Consider the following 17,707-nt stretch of genomic DNA (forward strand, 5'->3'; position numbering starts at 1 on the left):
CGCGGCAATTTGGCCAGGACTGGACAATTCCAGGGCTAGGGCCAAATTTTGCAGCCCTTATCGCAGCTGCACAATTGGGAGAGATTGGGGACCCTGGGTATGATGTGGTCTATTTATCACATGCTAACCGGGCTTGAATGAATATGTTTAGAGGATGTTGCTCCATAATAAATTCTTTGGGCTGAATTTTCAGAAGACAGTATGTGCATAAAACATGGTTTTATGTGAGTAAATGGGCTTTTGGAAATTGTGCAGATAAAAGTACACACAAAGGCAATTTTGTTCCTACCTTTATTTTCCGGGGAACATGGGGTTGGGGAAACCATTTCCATGCATACTTTGTTTCAGACTTCTGCATGTAAACGTGCGCGTATATGTCTACACGTATGCGCCTGTGCTGCGCTGGGCTGTGCAGACGTCCACTTTGAAAATTCAGACACAAACTGTGGGTGCTTTCTGACACAGGCTTCAGCCCTGTGTGGATCCAGCTGTTATATAATTCCCCTCCTTATGAACAGGGAGTTGACCTCAGCTTTTGACCCTGACTGGGTTTAGCGTAAGTCCAGACTGAGGGACAGACATCAATAGGCAATTGCCTAGGATGCCAAGCTTTGATTGTGCATCCTGAGCTTGGGTTTGCTCGTTTTAGGCCCGTGGGGCACTGCTGTGGCACCCCCACTCCACTCTCTGAGCTCTGTGCTCTCCGGTCCTGCCTCTGCTCTTAAATGTGGCCAAGCCTGAGCAAGATCCAGTGATCTGCCCAAAAGTTTCTCATCTTGTGGGTGTGTTGGGGTCGGCCTTGCGTGTGGATTTTGGGGGAATGGATAAAAGGCTGCTGGGGGTAACGAGTGCCCGCTCCTCTGTGCAGATATCGGGCAGTGTCTGTGCCACCCCATGATGCGGGCACTGTGACGATCGTTTCTCACCTGTCCTTACACAGGCTGCAGGCCTGGCACCGACTTCCTATGTGGGACAAGACCGGATCCGTGCAGAATACGCTGGGGGCGAGGAGGGCCGGGGCCGGGCGGCTCCAGAGCGAGTCACTCAGGCCGGAATTTAGTGCCCAAACAAGATCCCACTCTGCTACCCATAAAGCGCCCGCAGAGTGGGCGTGGGGATGCTCGCGGCAGAGGCTTCCTTCCTTGTCCGCCCCCCCCCGGGTGGAATTCACCCCACGGCCACGCGCTGCACTTTCCCTTTCACTTTCCCTTTCCCGTCCGCAACCTGCGCTGCTGGGATCTGCCCGGCGCCCGCTGACGTCACCGCCGCTCTTGCTCTTGATTGGCGGACTATTCCGGCAGGGGCCTCTGCTATAAATAAGAGGGGCGGCGCTGTCGCTGAGCATTCGTGCAAGCGTCCCTGACGGTGGGGACTGCGCTTTCCTACATTGGTGCCGATCGTTTCTGCGGAGGTCCTGACAGCACCAGCATGGGGACGGGGACGTTCCCCCTCCTGCTCCTTCTCCTGGGCGGTTACAGTCCGTGCCAGGCGTCCTCCGGTGAGTCCGGCAGGGATTTACTCACGGGGGGACGACGAGGTGACTCCTGAACCAGACTCCAGCGGAGGTGACAGGAGCCCAAGCCAGCTCGGGACAGCCAGAAGGGGGAAGATCACAGATGGAGACTGGGTGGGGTGGGGGAGACTTGTCTGCCAGCATCTTCTGTGTTTCTGTGCCAGAAGACTGATTGACGATCCTGGAGGGACTGGGCGGTCATTGGAGGTGTCCAGAAAGCTTTATAGGAAGCAGAGACCTGGGACTCGGGTGCTCGGGACAGAGGTTGCCATCGGCACCCACCCTACCCAGAGACATTTTACCCAACCCAGGAAGGGCCATCATCCCAGACCTCCCCCCACTGGCTTGGCACCACGGGCAGTGCCCACCTTGCCTGCCTGTGGCAATGGCCCTGCAGAGACCGCCACTTTCCTTTCCTGATGGGATGGGAGTTAGGAAGCAGCAGTGCCTCCTCTCTGTGCTGGGAGGGAGCAAACATTTAGAGCTATAGCCCCCCTGACATCCATGGTTGGGTCCCCACCACCACTCAAGCTGGCGTACATCCTATATACGTATTTATGTATATTCCATATAAGATACAACCCAATTTGAGTGAGGTGGGGGTCCTAACTAATTGCATGGATGGAGGGGGGGGGGCATGGCTCCCCTGATGTATAGGATGTGGGGCTTCCCAGGCAGCTATAGAGGGGCACTTTCTGAATCCTGCATGCGTATAACAGGCTGGAATAAGGGAGAGATGAGGGAGTGGGATTGGAGTATAGCAGAGGGGCTGGCGTGAGCTCTGGGCACAAGGCACCCTGGCCCTGCTGGTGAGGGAAGGAGTGAGATCTCAGGAGAGTCTGCTTACTCTCAGGGTGATGGACTAAGGGGGTCTGAGAGCTCCCATACCACCTCCTCCTGACCCCTGCTATCACTTTAATAGAGAGGGACAGAGGGAATCTCTTTATGGCACTCTTACTTTTCACTTAGGAGGGCAAGCAGTGTCCTCTCTGTTTAGAGCACTGACCTGTGAGTTAGAATTCCTCGGATACAAGTTCTAATCCCCGGCTCTGTCACTCTGTGTGAGTCCCATTAAGGGCAGTGTTCAAAGGGATTTAGGCCTCTATCCTTGGAGCAGGGCTCCTCGATTCCTGGTTATGAAAATTGCCTGGGCGGAGCAGTTACAGTGACAAGACCCCCCACTCCCCCCTCCAGACCCCCTCTCCCCAGGTGAGCTCTGGCTTGCCCCTCATTTCTTTACACCTAATGATCCTCTGGGCCTGAGCCAGGCTTTCTTGAATCCTGTTACTGTTTCTGCCTCCTCCACCTCCCAGGAGGCCGTTCCATGCACCATCCTTCCTGTGAAGAAAAGTCTCCTAATGTTACTCTGGAGTCTTCCCCCTCTGATCTTTATGTTATGACTAGAACTCCCCTGCCCCTGAAGAAGGTTTCCTGCTTCTGTATTATTTATACCTTAGAGGTATTTGAATGAATGTCTGTGTCCTCTCCTCTGGGGCTTACAGATCTAGCTTCTGATGCAGACCCTGCACCATTTTGGTAACCCTTCTCTGCACCACCTCCAATCCTGTCTATATCCTTTTGGATGTGAGGCCTCCAGATGAGATCTCGTTAACGTCCTGTTCAGGGCATCATCACCTCCTTTTCTCTACTGGTTATACCTCTGGCTTTGGTCACTGGCCTGTCACACTGTGCTGCTAGCTTGAGCTCCTTGCATATTATAACCCCGAGGTTGCCCTCTTGGTAATATCTCACATTGGGGGTGAGATATTAATGTGCTTCCTTGGATTTCTGCTTCCCGTATGTAGGACTCTGTACTTTTTTGCATTGAATCTTAGCTGCCAATCGCTAGACCACTCCTCATTCTGTCTACTCTTTCTGTGACATTGGCTCTGTTACTGATTTTAATATCATCTTCATTGTTATAAAGGAAGGTTCTTCTCCAAAAGGATATAGTGGAGTTATATCCGCACCTTCACAAGGATAAACTGTTACTATGTATATTATATGTTATGAATCTCTCCAGAGGGAGGCTACTAAAATGGCCAGTGGTCTTCATTCTAAAGCACGTGGGCATTGACTAAAGATGTAAATATGTTCACCCTGTAGGAAAAGATATGATAGACATTAAAATACCTCCAAGGTTTCCACGCACAGGAGCTGGACTTCTCTCAAAGGAAAGGAGGCTCTAGAACCAGGATCATGGGATGAGGGTGACTCGGGAGTAATCTCAGGAAATCTTTCTTTACAGAGAGGGTGGTGGATGCAGGGAACGTCCTCCCCATGGAGGTGGTGGAGACAAGAAAGCCTGGGATGAATGCAGGGGATCTCTGAGAGGATTGTAAGGCTGAATTAGCTGGGCAGCTGGATAGGCTGTGAGTTCTTTTCCTGCCATCACGTTTCTGATCCTAGAAGGATAACAGAAATGCTTAGTGTTGGAACAGCTTCCTTACAGGTCGATCCAGTAAAGTGTGCTCCTTCGGAGCGCACTGTCAGCCTGCTCTGGACGCGTGTTTTCCCTTACCCTTTATCCACAGCCCGATCCAGTAAAGTCCGTGGGAGAGCGGACTAACGCCCGCTCTCCCGGCGCGCGCACCGGCCCCTCGCCGGTGCGAGCGATCCAGTATTTAAATTAGGCGACGCGGTGCAAACGAGGAAAAGGAGGCGCTAGGGACACTAGCGCGTCCCTAGCGCCTCCTTTTGGCCTGGAGCGGCGGCTGTCAGCGGGTTTGACAGCCGACGCTCAATTTTGCCGGCATCGGTTCTCGAGCCCGCTGACAGCCACGGGCTCGGAAACCGGACGCCGGCAAAATAGAGCGTCCGGTTTTCGGCCCGACAGCTGCGGGCCGAATTCAAAAATTTTTATTTTTTTTTTTTACTTTTTTTTACTTTTGGGGACCTCCGACTTAATATCGCTATGATATTAAGTCGGAGGGTGCACAGAAAAGCAGTTTTTACTGCTTTTCTGTGCACTTCCCTGGCGCCGGAAGAAATTAGCGCCGACCTTTGGGTGGCGCTAATTTCTTAGAGTAAAATGTGCGGCTTGGCTGCACATTTTACTTACTGGATCGCTCGGGAATACCTAATAGGGCCCTCAACATGCATTTGCATGTTGAGGGCGCTATTAGGTGCCGCGGGTGGGCCGCGTGTTTTCCTCCCCTTACTGAATAAGGGGTAAGGGAAAACACGCGTCCAGAGCAGGGTGACAGTGCGCTCCGACGGAGCACACTTTACTGGATCGACCTGTCAGTAAGGGGAGGAAAACACGCGGCCCACCCGCGGCACCTAATAGCGCCCTCAACATGCAAATGCATGTTGAGGGCCCTATTAGGTATTCCCGAGCGATCCAGTAAGTAAAATGTGCAGCCAAGCCGCACATTTTACTCTAAGAAATTAGCGCCGCCCAAAGGTCGGCGCTAATTTCTTCCGGCGCCAGGAAAGTGCACAGAAAAGCAGTAAAAACTGCTTTTCTGTGCACCCTCCGACTTAATATCATAGCGATATTAAGTCGGAGGTCCCCAAAAGTAAAAAAAAGTAAAAAAAAAAAAAAAAAAAAAATTTTTGAATTCGGCCCGCAGCTGTCGGGCCGAAAACCGGACGCTCTATTTTGCCGGCGTCCGGTTTCCGAGCCCGTGGCTGTCAGCAGGCTCGAGAACCGATGCCGGCAAAATTGAGCGTCGGCTGTCAAACCCGCTGACAGCCGCCGCTCCAGGCCAAAAGGAGGCGCTAGGGACGCGCTAGTGTCCCTAGCGCCTCCTTTTCCTCGTTTGCACCGCGTCGCCTAATTTAAATACTGGATCGCGTGCACCGGCGAGGGGCCGGTGCGCGCGCCGGGAGAGCGGGCGTTCGTCCGCTCTCCCACGGACTTTACTGGATCGGGCTGTTAGGAAGAAAGTGATGACTGAGAAGAAGAGGTAAACAGGGAACTGTTATTTGGCTTTTCAAACAACAAGAGGATTAAGGGATGCTCCTTCTGTTCATTAACTGGATTGAAATATTTTTATTCTCTATAGGAATATGATTTTACTGTTGTGACTGATGTTTTATATCTTTTTATTTTATTATTTAACATTTTATGAATGGTGTTGCTTGTTGCAGGTTCCAGGTCAGTTCTTCTCAGCACATTTCTCTTTATCCTTTCTGATCGCTTCTGTATTTGGTCAGGGTCTGTCTGTGTTCTGCATATGTGAGGGGTGAGGGCGTCAGTTTGTAAAAATACAGATTGCAGGAGGGAGCTGGGCCGGGACAGAGACTGAATGAACAGGGCAGCACAGTAATTGTTTGCACAGGGCAGTAAAGAGCCTAGCACCGGCCTTGTTTGCTGGGGTCTGTGGCAGTGCCCAGTGGGTTAGGGGTGGAGAGTGCAGTTTGTTGTGCACCTCGTGGTCCTTTTTACTGTCAGTGTAAAACAGCAGCAGGACCAGCGTTGGGAGGCTGCAGTATTTCGTATCCTTAAATCACCCATCAGACTCCCATGAGCAGACGGAAGGAGAGAGGCCGTGGGTGGCCAGGTCGATGCCAGCAGGCTACAGCTCACTAGGAAACAGTGACATGAGGCGGGTGGCACCTCCTAGACGAACCTGTTTAGTGGGGCATCAGCTTTCCAGGACAGAGTTCACTTCCCCAGATATCCTCAAAGCCCCTGCTTCAATAAAGTGGTTTATCTATAAGGTGCCACCCGCCCCCTGTCCTTTCCCCTGCACCAGACTAACACGGCCACCCCTCTGAGTACCACATACCTGACCACTCTCATGTTCTGCACCGTGCCACGCCATGTGCCATGTCCTACTACCCCTCTGAGTACCACATACCTGACCACTCTCATGTGCTGCACCGTGCCACGCCATGTGCCATGTCCTACTACCCCTTTGAGTACCACATACCTGACCACTCTCATGTGCTGCACCGTGCCACGCCATGTGCCATGTCCTACTACCCCTCGGAGTACCACATACCTGACCACTCTCATGTGCTGCACCGTGCCACGCCATGTGCCATGTCCTACTACCCCTCGGAGTACCACATACCTGACCACTCTCATGTGCTGCACCGTGCCACGCCATGTCCTACTACCCCTCGGAGTACCACATACCTGACCACTCTCATGTGCTGCACCGTGCCACGCCATGTGCCATGTCCTACTACCCCTCGGAGTACCACATACCTGACCACTCTCATGTGCTGCACCGTGCCACGCCATGTGCCATGTCCTACTACCCCTCGGAGTACCACATACCTGACCACTCTCATGTGCTGCACCGTGCCACGCCATGTGCCATGTCCTACTACCCCTGTACCCGGCCCCAAACATCACCACCTCTCTCCATGTACTCATGGCACCCCCACCACTGTGGCAGCAGAGACCTCCACATGCCAGCCCTCTCCTCCCCCTCACCTCAGACATGGCAGGCTTTGCTGTCGTTTTTTCTTTGCTTCCCTTTCCTCCTCTTCTCCCCTCCTTCTCCTCTTTCAGCCCCTTCCTCCCTCCCCCATGCCCAGTGGCCTTCCTGTTACAGGTGGTCGGGCTGCAGGGGGGCCCTGGGCAGGATTGCAGGAGTCGGGGAATCTAAGATTTGCCCCTGTGGCCAGGAGTGGGGATGGAGGGGGCGGGAGGAAGATTAGGGAATGTAACAATAAAAGCAGAAAGAGAAACGAAATAAGAAGAGCGAGCGGTGGAAAAGGGCTGCACGCATTCCTGCCCCGGAGGCGGGGTTTCTGACTCTTTCTCCCCGGGTGGGGGCTCGTGTGGATCCGGCTCGGGTCCGGGGATCTGCTGGGCCGGCCCGAGACTCCTTAGAGTAAGGAGGAGGCGATGACTAATGGGAGGCTCTGTCTGTCCCTCTCTCTCTCTCTCTCTCGCAGGCTCTCACTCGCTGCGGTATTTTTTCACGGGGCTGACGGATCCCGGCCCCGGAGCCCCGGAGTTTTATACTGTGGGGTACGTGGATGAGATCCCGATCGATTGGTACGACAGCGTGAAGCAGCAGAATGAGCCCCGGGCCCCCTGGATGAGGAAGGTGGACGCGGAGGATCCGCAGTACTGGGAGGGTCAGACCCAGATTTCCAGAGGCGCGCAGCAGGTGTTCAAAGCGAACGTGAAGACTCTCATGGGTCGCTACAACCAGAGCGGGGGTGAGTGACCGGCGGCGGCCGCGGCGCATCCCCTCTCTCCTCTCTCCTCCCTCCCCCGCATCCCCTCTCCCCTTCCGCACTGCGAGTCCCTTCCTCCCCTCTCCCCTCCTCTCTGCACTCCGGGACTCCGCCCCTCCTCTCTGTCACTCTGAGACCCTCCCCCACATCCCCTCTCCCCTCCCGCACTCCGAGACCCTCCCTCCCCGCACCAGCCTGTTTCACCCGGGATCCCTCCTGACAAGGGGCTCATCCACGAGTAAACAAAGTGCTGGGAAAATGTGAGTTATCCCCGCGCATCTCTCTGCACTGGGAGGAAGGCGAGGCTGCGAAGCAGGACGCGCATCTTGAGAACATAAAACTCCTTCCTGCATCGCAGGCAGCCGAGCAAATGCACCTTACTGTATCGAAAGGACTCCTAGTCCGAGGTGGAGTACAGACTCCAGGGCTAATGCTCGTCTACAGCAGAAGCTGCAGCTCTGCTGCCACGATCTGTGCCCAAAACCTTTCTTGTCACATCAATCCCACTTTAAATCCGGAGTCCTAATTCTCCTTTTCACTGGTGCAGTTATAATGCAAGAGCCTGAGCACACTTAACTCCTGATAAGTTAGCTTTCTGCACTGGGAATCATAACATAAATTAGCTTGTGCATTAAGAAGGCTTGCACTGAATTCCAGAGGATAGTTTTACTGCTCTTTCTTACATGGGGCCCTCAGCCTGTAACCTCAGCAGCTCCTGTGAGCTTCCTTTTCCCCCAGGGACCTCCAGCTCCTGCAGTATACATGAGAGAGAGCGCTGTGTCCCCTGTCCCCTGGCCCCAGAGTGCGCACACTCAGTGGTACCCGTCCTGTATCGTGCTGCTCCCTGTCCCAGTGCAGGAGATCTGGATGGGAGGCTCCTGCCTGCCACCCGGGTGACACATTCAAGGCTTGGAAGCCACAGCTCCTTCTTTAACTGGACTGTGCCTGGCCCTGGGGCTCGGCATGGCAGGGGCGGGAGATCTGATGCACCTGGGGGGAGGGGCTGCACTCAGTAGTTGCCACCCCAGGGCTGAGTGTGCTCACCTCGGGCTTTAGTCCCTTCCGTCTTGGGCTAGCAGGGGGTGATGGGTGACACCTGGGCAGCCCTGCTAGGGGAGGAGAAAGAAAACAAATCCAAATTCACACTCTGGGCCCCTTATCAGCAGTGAGTAATGAAAGGTAACTAAACATTAGGAGGATAAATCCTGTTCCTAGCACAGGCCACATCAGGGGCACTGGGAGGAGGGAGAGACAGACCGACAGACGGATGCAGAAAGGTGCGTTGGGCTCATCTCACCCTTTTACCTGCAGTTGTGCACTCATTTCCTGCAGGTAAACCTCATGGCCAGTACAGTAAGGAGTTTTAACCTCCAAAAAATGGGGGTAAAGCTTGAACTACTGCTTAGCACCCTCGCATGGAAATCCCACGCAAATGAGGGCACTAAGTATTTGTATTTATTTATGTATAACGGTTTACAAACATTTCAGAACATATACAAATTCCAGTAAAATATATCTAAACAAATAAAATGTGTTAATAAAACAAGTAATGAATAATAAAATAAGTAATAAATAAAACTTAGATTGTAAGCCCTCTGGGGATAGAGAAATACTTACAGTACCTGAATGTAAACCGGTGTGATGTCTCAATTGAGATGAATGTCGGTATATAAAAATAATAAATAAATAAAATAAATAATGAAACATAAAAGCATAGGGCTGGATTTTCAAAAGGTTACGCGCGCTGGGCCCTATTTTAAAAAGGCCCAGCGATGCACATAAAGCCCTGGGATGCTTGTAAGTCCCAGGGCTTTACAAAAGGGGCGGGGAGGGGGCATGGCCAGAGGCCGCTGCTGGGCTGGGGATCACAAAAAAAAAAAGAAATCAACAAAGATAGGGTGGGGGATAGGAAACGGGGGAAGGCAGTGCGGCTCAGCGCGTGCAAGGTGCACAATTGTGCATCCCCTTGCGCGCACCGACCCTGGATTTTATAATATGCGCGCACATGTTATAAAATCAGGCGTACATGTGGCACGCCGGGTAGCGCCCCGCACTTGTACGCCCATGCGCTCCTTTTTAAAATCTATCCCATAATGTAAATCTCTTTAGCCATTTTATATCCCGTCATTCTAAATGAAGTCCACAGCGGTTTCCATCTTGACATAAATATCATAGGTACATTCACTTGATGTGTTTATATGTCCTACATGAACTAAGGCGGTCGGGGGAGGGGAGATGGGCAGGGATGAGGTAGCAATGTTTTTAGCAAAAGGTTCGGAGGGGTTGAGAGAAGACGTTTCAGATACATTTATTTGTGCTGGGTTGGAAAGAAAGTGATGATGAGATTAATAGACCATCAGTGTAGGAGCAAGTGGTGATTTCAGAGAGGTTAAGTAAGATTGTGATGTAGAGCTGACCAAACGCACTCTTTCTTAGCGCTGGAAACGTAGCTCTGGGGTCAGAGATGGACTTAAGTTTCCAGCGCTGCTGTGCCAGCACCTAAAATTTTAAAAAGTCTTCACCAGTTACCCAGATAAGTCTAAAATCTGACAGCTGCCACTGCTTAGCTGGATAAGTTTATACTGATCCAGGTAAGTGCAGCAGCAGTGGTTAACGTTACTGATCGTCCTGTCAGTGCAGCCCTAGCTCCCCTGTCTGAGTTAAAATGTGCCTCTGATTTGTGCCGCATGCACCCTGTACACAGAGCCTGCTTTTTGTTAATGCTCTTCCATGTCGTTAAACACCTAATCAAGGACCCATCCTCCTCTATTCCTGAGCTACAACTGCTTCTCCAAGAATGACTGTAATGAATACACCAATCATTAGTTAGACAAAATAACCAGACTAAAATCTCAATTCCCTGCCTGCCCACCAACCAGAGAACAAGAAGAAAAGCAAGAACCAAATAAATGGACCACTTTCAGCAGGGTCTCTAAACTACAAATCTCGCAAACCGTTTCTAAAATAAAACCCATAAATCACTCACCTGACCCCATTCCAGCCAACTCCTTAAAACAAATTCAGAGCACTAGCACATCCTTTATCAGTCAGTCTGTCGTGGAAGGTCTGGTCCCAGACAGGGCGAAAGAAGCAGTGATAAAACCTATCCTAAAAATAAATCCAGCAGCTCTGACAACTGGGAAAATTATCAACCCATGTCTAACCTGCCCTTTTATCTAAAATTCTTGGAAAAGCTGTTTTATCACAACTCGAAGACTTAGATGACCATCACATTCTACATCCAAACCAATTCAGATTCAGAAAAAATTGCTCGAAAGAGACCTAACTTATATCCTTAATGGACCCCATATTATGGGGATTTAACAATGATGAATCTTATTTCCTGGTGCTAATACCTAACAGCAGCCTTTGACACTGACCATACCCGTCTGTGCCATCAGCTGAGAAAAACCAGAATTGACAGCGATGTATTAAAATGATTCACCTCCTTCCTATCAAAAAGGATATTCTAAGTCAAACTGGGCAACCACATGTCTGACACCTTCCCGATCGAGGCAGGAGTCCCCCAGGGCTCAGCACTATCTGCAGCTCTATTCCTTATCTACATGCTTCCCCTATGTATCGAGGCAGGAGTCCCCCAGGGATCAGCACTATCCGCAGCTCTATTCCATATCTACACGCTTCCCCTATGTATTGAGGCAGGAGTCCCCCAGGGATCAGCACTATCCGCAGCTCTATTCCATATCTACACGCTTCCCCTATGTATTGAGGCAGGAGTCCCCCAGGGATCAGCACTATCTGCAGCTCTATTCCAGAAGGGACCATATAACCGAAACTCTAGCAGACTTACATTGGTTACCCATCGAATACAGGATAAAATACAAAGCCTTATGCACCATACACAAACTAATATATGATAAAGAAGCAGACTGGCTAAACACAGCCTTACGAGTACACGTTCCACAAAGAAACCTCCGCTCAGCAAACAAAGCACTACTAACAATCCCTTCAGTAAAGTTAGCAAAACTAACCCAAGTGAGAGAAAGGGATTTATCATTGGCTGGGCCCATACTATGGAACACGATGCCCCCCGAACTCATATTACAGAATAATCTCAAAACTTTTAAGAAAAATCTAAAACATGGCTCTTTAAAAAAGCCTTCACTAAAGAGTGTGGAGGGTAGAGAATGAAAGTACAAGGTAATGCAGATGAGAATGAATTTACTCAATCCTACATTTAAGAAGTAATATCTCAAAGAGATAGTAACTCAATAATGTACCTGGACTTGACCAACATTACTCAATGATTTTATTTATGAAATTGTAACTGAACTTTATTGGCACCTGTTAGAATGTACGATAACCTACATTTACTTACCTTAGTCTATGTGCCTATTTGTAAACCTTTGCGATGGTATATAACTTAGCGACGGTATAGAAAAGTTTTTAAATAAAATAATAAATAAAAATAAAATATCTACATGCTTCCCCTATGTATCGAGGCAGGAGTCCCCCAGGGCTCAGCACTATCTGCAGCTCTATTCCATATCTACACGCTTCCCCTATGTATCGAGGCAGGAGTCCCCCAGGGCTCAGCACTATCCGCAGCTCTATTCCATATCTACATGCTTCCCCTATGTATCGAGGCAGGAGTCCCCCAGGGATCAGCACTATCCACAGCTCTATTCCATATCTACATGCTTCCCCTATATATCGAGGCAGGTGTCACCCAGGGATCAGCACTATCCACAGCTCTATTCCATATCTACATGCTTCCCCTATGTATCGAGGCAGGAGTCCCCCAGGGATCAGCACTATCTGCAGCTCTATTCCATATCTACATGCTTCCCCTATATATCGAGGCAGGTGTCACCCAGGGATCAGCACTATCTGCAGCTCTATTCCATATCTACATGCTTCCCCTATGTATCGAGGCAGGAGTCCCCCAGGGATCAGCACTATCCACAGCTCTATTCCATATCTACATGCTTCCCCTATATATCGAGGCAGGTGTCACCCAGGGATCAGCACTATCCGCAGCTCTATTCCATATCTACATGCTTCCCCTATGTATCGAGGCAGGAGTCCCCCAGGGATCAGCACTATCCACAGCTCTATTCCATATCTACATGCTTCCCCTATATATCGAGGCAGGAGTCCCCCAGGGATCAGCACTATCCGCAGCTCTATTCCATATCTACACGCTTCCCCTATGTATCGAGGCAGGAGTCCCCCAGGGATCAGCACTATCCACAGCTCTATTCCATATCTACATGCTTCCCCTATGTATCGAGGCAGGAGTCCCCCAGGGATCAGCACTATCCGCAGCTCTATTCCATATCTACATGCTTCCCCTATGTATCGAGATAGGAGTCCCCCAGGGATCAGCACTATCCGCAGCTCTATTCCATATTTACATGCTTCCCCTATGTATCGAGGCAGGAGTCCCCCAGGGTTCAGCACTATCTGCAGCTCTATTCCATATCTACATGCTTCCCCTATGTATCGAGATAGGAGTCCCCCAGGGATCAGCACTGTCCGCAGCTCTATTCCATATCTACACGCTTCCCCTATGTATCGAGATAGGAGTCCCCCAGGGATCAGCACTGTCCGCAGCTCTATTCCATATCTACACGCTTCCCCTATGTATCGAGGCAGGAGTCCCCCAGGGATCAGCACTATCTGCAGCTCTATTCCATATCTACATGCTTCCCCTATGTATCGAGGCAGGAGTCCCCCAGGGATCAGCACTATCCACAGCTCTATTCCATATCTACATGCTTCCCCTATATATCGAGGCAGGTGTCACCCAGGGCTCAGCACTATCCGCAGCTCTATTCCATATCTACATGCTTCCCCTATGTATCGAGGCAGGAGTCCCCCAGGGATCAGCACTATCCGCAGCTCTATTCCATATCTACATGCTTCCCCTATGTATCGAGGCAGGAGTCCCCCAGGGATCAGCACTATCTGCAGCTCTATTCCATATCTACATGCTTCCCCTATGTATCGAGGCAGGAGTCCCCCAGGGATCAGCACTATCTGCAGCTCTATTCCATATCTACATGCTTCTCCTATATATCGAGATAGGAGTCCCCCAGGGATCAGCACTGTCCACAGCTCTATTCCATATCTACATGCTTCCCCTATGTATCGAGGCAGGAGTCCCCCAGGGATCAGCACTATCTGCAGCTCTATTCCATATCTACATGCTTCCCCTATGTATCGAGGCAGGAGTCCCCCAGGGATCAGCACTATCTGCAGCTCTATTCCATATCTACATGCTTCTCCTATATATCGAGATAGGAGTCCCCCAGGGATCAGCACTGTCCACAGCTCTATTCCATATCTACATGCTTCCCCTATGTATCGAGGCAGGAGTCCCCCAGGGATCAGCTCTATTCCATATCTACATGCTTCCCCTATGTATCTTGGCAGGTGTCCCCCCCCCCACCCAGGGTTCAGCACTATCCACAGCTCTATTCCATATCTACATGCTTCCCCTATGTAAATTGCTATCTGATCTAGGAATCACCTTCTACCTATTCGCCGATGACCCTCAGTTCTATATACCATGTACCTTCTCTGTTAAAAACACAATACTGACTCTTGCAACACACCTGAAGGCTTTACAATATGAGCTATTCAAGCTCAAACTAACTCTAACCACAAAAACCCCTGAAATCATTCTGTTAAGAAGAAACCCACCTATACTGACTCCGCAGACACTAGACCTGGGCAACTTCAATATTACACCCTCTGACTAAGTCCAGGACTTAGGAATACAGATTGATGAGAACCTATCAATGGAAAAGCACATAAATTAATCAAATCAGGCTATGCTAAACTAAGCATAGTACAACAGTACATAGACTGAAACCTTTGCTGACTCATGCAGACTTCCGCATGGTCCTGCAAACCCTCATTTTTTCAAACTTAGACTACTGCAACTCTCTTCTACTCGGAGTACCTAAGTGTCTTCTAAAAAATTACAACTATTATAAAATGCCGCAGCAAGACTCATAACAGGGTCCAGGAAATTTGATCACATCCTGCAATCACTGATAGCTCTTCATTGGCTACATGCGCAATCCCGAATCCATTGCAAGGTCCTAACATTAATACAACCAGCCCTCCACTCTAACAACCCTGGTCTGGCTGGGATAGCGTTACAACCATATGAGCCTCAAAACAAAGGATTACTAGCTGTGCCGTCATTACAGAATAGGCATCTATCAGAAATAAGAGACCCAGTGCTCTCCACTGCAGGCCTGAGACTATGGGAGTCTCTACCTGAGAGCCTACGACTGACTCCAGAACAAAAGACATTCAGACGGGTCCTAAAAACCTGTAACCCAGCTTAAAATCATCTGATCTCAGTACTTACTTACCCCTGCGTGGGTAAACTCATTAGGAACCTAACCAGTGAACTTTTCCATCCTCCCAAATAAATAAACCTGAAACTGAAAGCTTTTTCTTTCCCAGCTCATCCCTGCAGATCTTCTAACGCTGGCCAGCGTAGGGGCCCCTGAGACCTTTATTTATTTATTTTATTTATTTTTAATTTTTTTATACCAAAGTTCTTGTAGGGATTACAAATCAATCCGGTTTACATAAAACGATAAACTGCCCAACAGAGAGAGTAGCTTTACAAAGAACAGTGGAACAGATGTAACAATATAACTTTAGTCATCGTCTGTGTCTCTCTCTAAACTGTGTGTTATATGCACACATTAAGGGATTGCATTTGTCACTTCTTATTATGTATGTCATGATGTAAACCGTTGGGATCTTCCTTTGGAGCGACGATATATAAAATGGGCAAATAAAGAACTAACTTGCTGCATCCGGAGCTTAAAATATGTAATCTGGGCATTGAAATCCAGCGCGCAGTATCTTTCCCAGATTACTTCATCGGCCTTTGCGATAGGAAGGAACGGACTGTGGAGTTGTACAACTAGCAGAGACCACAACCATTTGTGTCTTTATATTGAGGCTGCTGCTGCTTTAGTCACAGGGTTTCCAGTTACTCTGTCACCACAGACTTTACCTGAATCAGAACTTCTAACTGGAGAAAGCTGCAGGAAGAGAAATACTAACTTTGTACCAACTCTGGCCTTGGGACTTCTTTAGCACCATAAAATAGTAAAATCGAATCGCTCCCCTCTCTCTCACATCATTAGTGCTCCCCCTCCCTCCTCCCCACCTCACCTCACCCCCTCTGCTTCTCTTGGCTTCATGTGACTCTCGCCTTTTCTGTGCCTCTATATTCCTTTCTCTCCTTCCCCCCCCCTCTCTGCCACTGTACTTCTCTGCTCTGTGATCCTTTCTCTTCTTCCCTAGTATCTTTCTCCCCTCTGTTTGCTCTTCTGCCTTCCCTCCCTTTATCCTTTTGATTTTCTTCCTGCCTTCTCTGAAATGGGGAAAAAATGTAGTAATGCTGCCACCTTGTGGACACCTTTGGTACTTCACCCTCTTACATTTTGAAACTACATTGTCTCTCTCTCTATTTAGAATTTTATCTTCCACTTTGAAGCAGATTACATTCAGGTACTGTAGGTATTTCCCTATCCCAGAGAGCTTACAATCTAAGTTTGAATCTGAGGCAATGGTGAGTAAAGTGACTTGCTAAAGGTCACAAGGAGCAACAGTGGGACTTGAACGCTGGTCTCCCCAGTTCAGAGCCTATTGCGCTAACCACTAGGCTACTCCTCCAATTAGGATTCCTAAGATTAATCATCTCAGCAGCTCTGTGCATGTGCAGGGATCAGAAACTAGTGTAGGAGGGTGGGTTCCAGCAGGAGAGCCCAGAGTGTGGGACCGGAGGTAACTGCATGCTTCAGTGTCTGGGACAGTGAAACAGAGGCAATCAAACTCCTACCAGGGCTTTACCGCCTCTCCAGTCCCTGATGGTATCGGCGGGGCAGCAGGCAGAAATCCTGTAAAACCAGCTGTTCACGAGATCGAGGAGGTCCAAATGCAGGATCGAGGGTGGGCATAGACAGATGGTAAGCAGAGCCATAGCCAGGCAATTAAGCCAAGTGAAAAAGTGCCCAACACAACATCGCGAGCTAGAAGACTCTTAATTGTTTGTTTAAACCATAACACTGTTCCCATTATAATCTATAAGTAGACATAGTGTGATCTTGGTCTCAGAAGTATGACCCTCGGGTCTGTAAGGATGTGATCCTTATCCTGTACAAAGACTGAGTCTTCATCCTTGTTAGGAGATATAAAAAACTGTAACATGAGAAAAACTAAAACTGAGAAACGTGAGGAATAAGTGGCAGCACGGAGAGGAGAGGATCACCTTGCTGCTGGCTGAAAGGAATCAGTTCTGCTTGGGAAATTGTTTAAAAGAATTGGGCAGAAGTAAACTATTAGGGTATATTAACTAGTGCGTTTGTTTTTTACAGCTTATAAACAGAAGTTAATGTTTATAAGCAGAAGTTAGTGTTTGTTTTTTCCCACCCACCCCTAGCTCATCCTTTAATGTATAGGCAGGTGCCACTTTCACAAAAACAAAAAAATCAGCCCGATAACTTCACTTCACGAATTCCCCACACCTTATCGAGAGTTTGATCATTCCCCGTAGGTCACTGCCAGATATATAGTGAATTCACTAATACATTTAAAGGACCCTAATTAGGCACATTCCTACTTCCATAGCAACCTAAAACTTAATTAGGAACTGAACAAACTTGAGATGAAGGCAGCCTCCCAGTCTGAGAACAATAGGCCCTGTACGTTGGAGAGCCTGGAAGAGAGGCCATTTAAGGGATCCGGACAGGTTTCCCTTCATTCAGTGAGAGACTTCGTGGAAGGAGACCAGGTTAAATGTGATTTATTGAAGGGAAAGACTATTTGACAGTACATGGGATAAATCCTGGAGATCCGAGGGTGGAATTACAGAAGTATGGGACGAGGCTCAATGGCATCCTTCTCTCTTCTAATACTGGGAAAAGTTCAGTTTCTTCTCTTATTGGGTTAAATGGATATAAATTGTTGGTATCTGACCCCAGAAAGATTGTGTAAGCTGTTGGTGAAACTGGAGTGAAGTTGGGACCTTTTTTCATACATGGTGGA

At 49.2% G+C, this 17,707-nt stretch overlaps 1 protein-coding gene across 1 annotated transcript in view; it reads left to right on the forward strand.

Moving 5' to 3' along the window:
* Positions 1-1,336: 1,336 nt before the first annotated feature.
* Positions 1,337-17,707, forward strand: part of LOC115080503 (major histocompatibility complex class I-related gene protein-like) — a 45,848-nt gene continuing 29,477 nt past the window's right edge. The window contains exons 1-2 of the mRNA XM_029584701.1: positions 1,337-1,498; positions 7,373-7,642. Of these exons, the coding sequence (XP_029440561.1) occupies positions 1,429-1,498; positions 7,373-7,642 (340 nt within the window). The 5' untranslated portion in view covers positions 1,337-1,428. The remainder of the gene's footprint in view (positions 1,499-7,372; positions 7,643-17,707) is intronic.

The sequence above is a fragment of the Rhinatrema bivittatum genome, chromosome 19 (assembly GCF_901001135.1).
Source record: "Rhinatrema bivittatum chromosome 19, aRhiBiv1.1, whole genome shotgun sequence".
NCBI lineage: Eukaryota > Metazoa > Chordata > Amphibia > Gymnophiona > Rhinatrematidae > Rhinatrema > Rhinatrema bivittatum.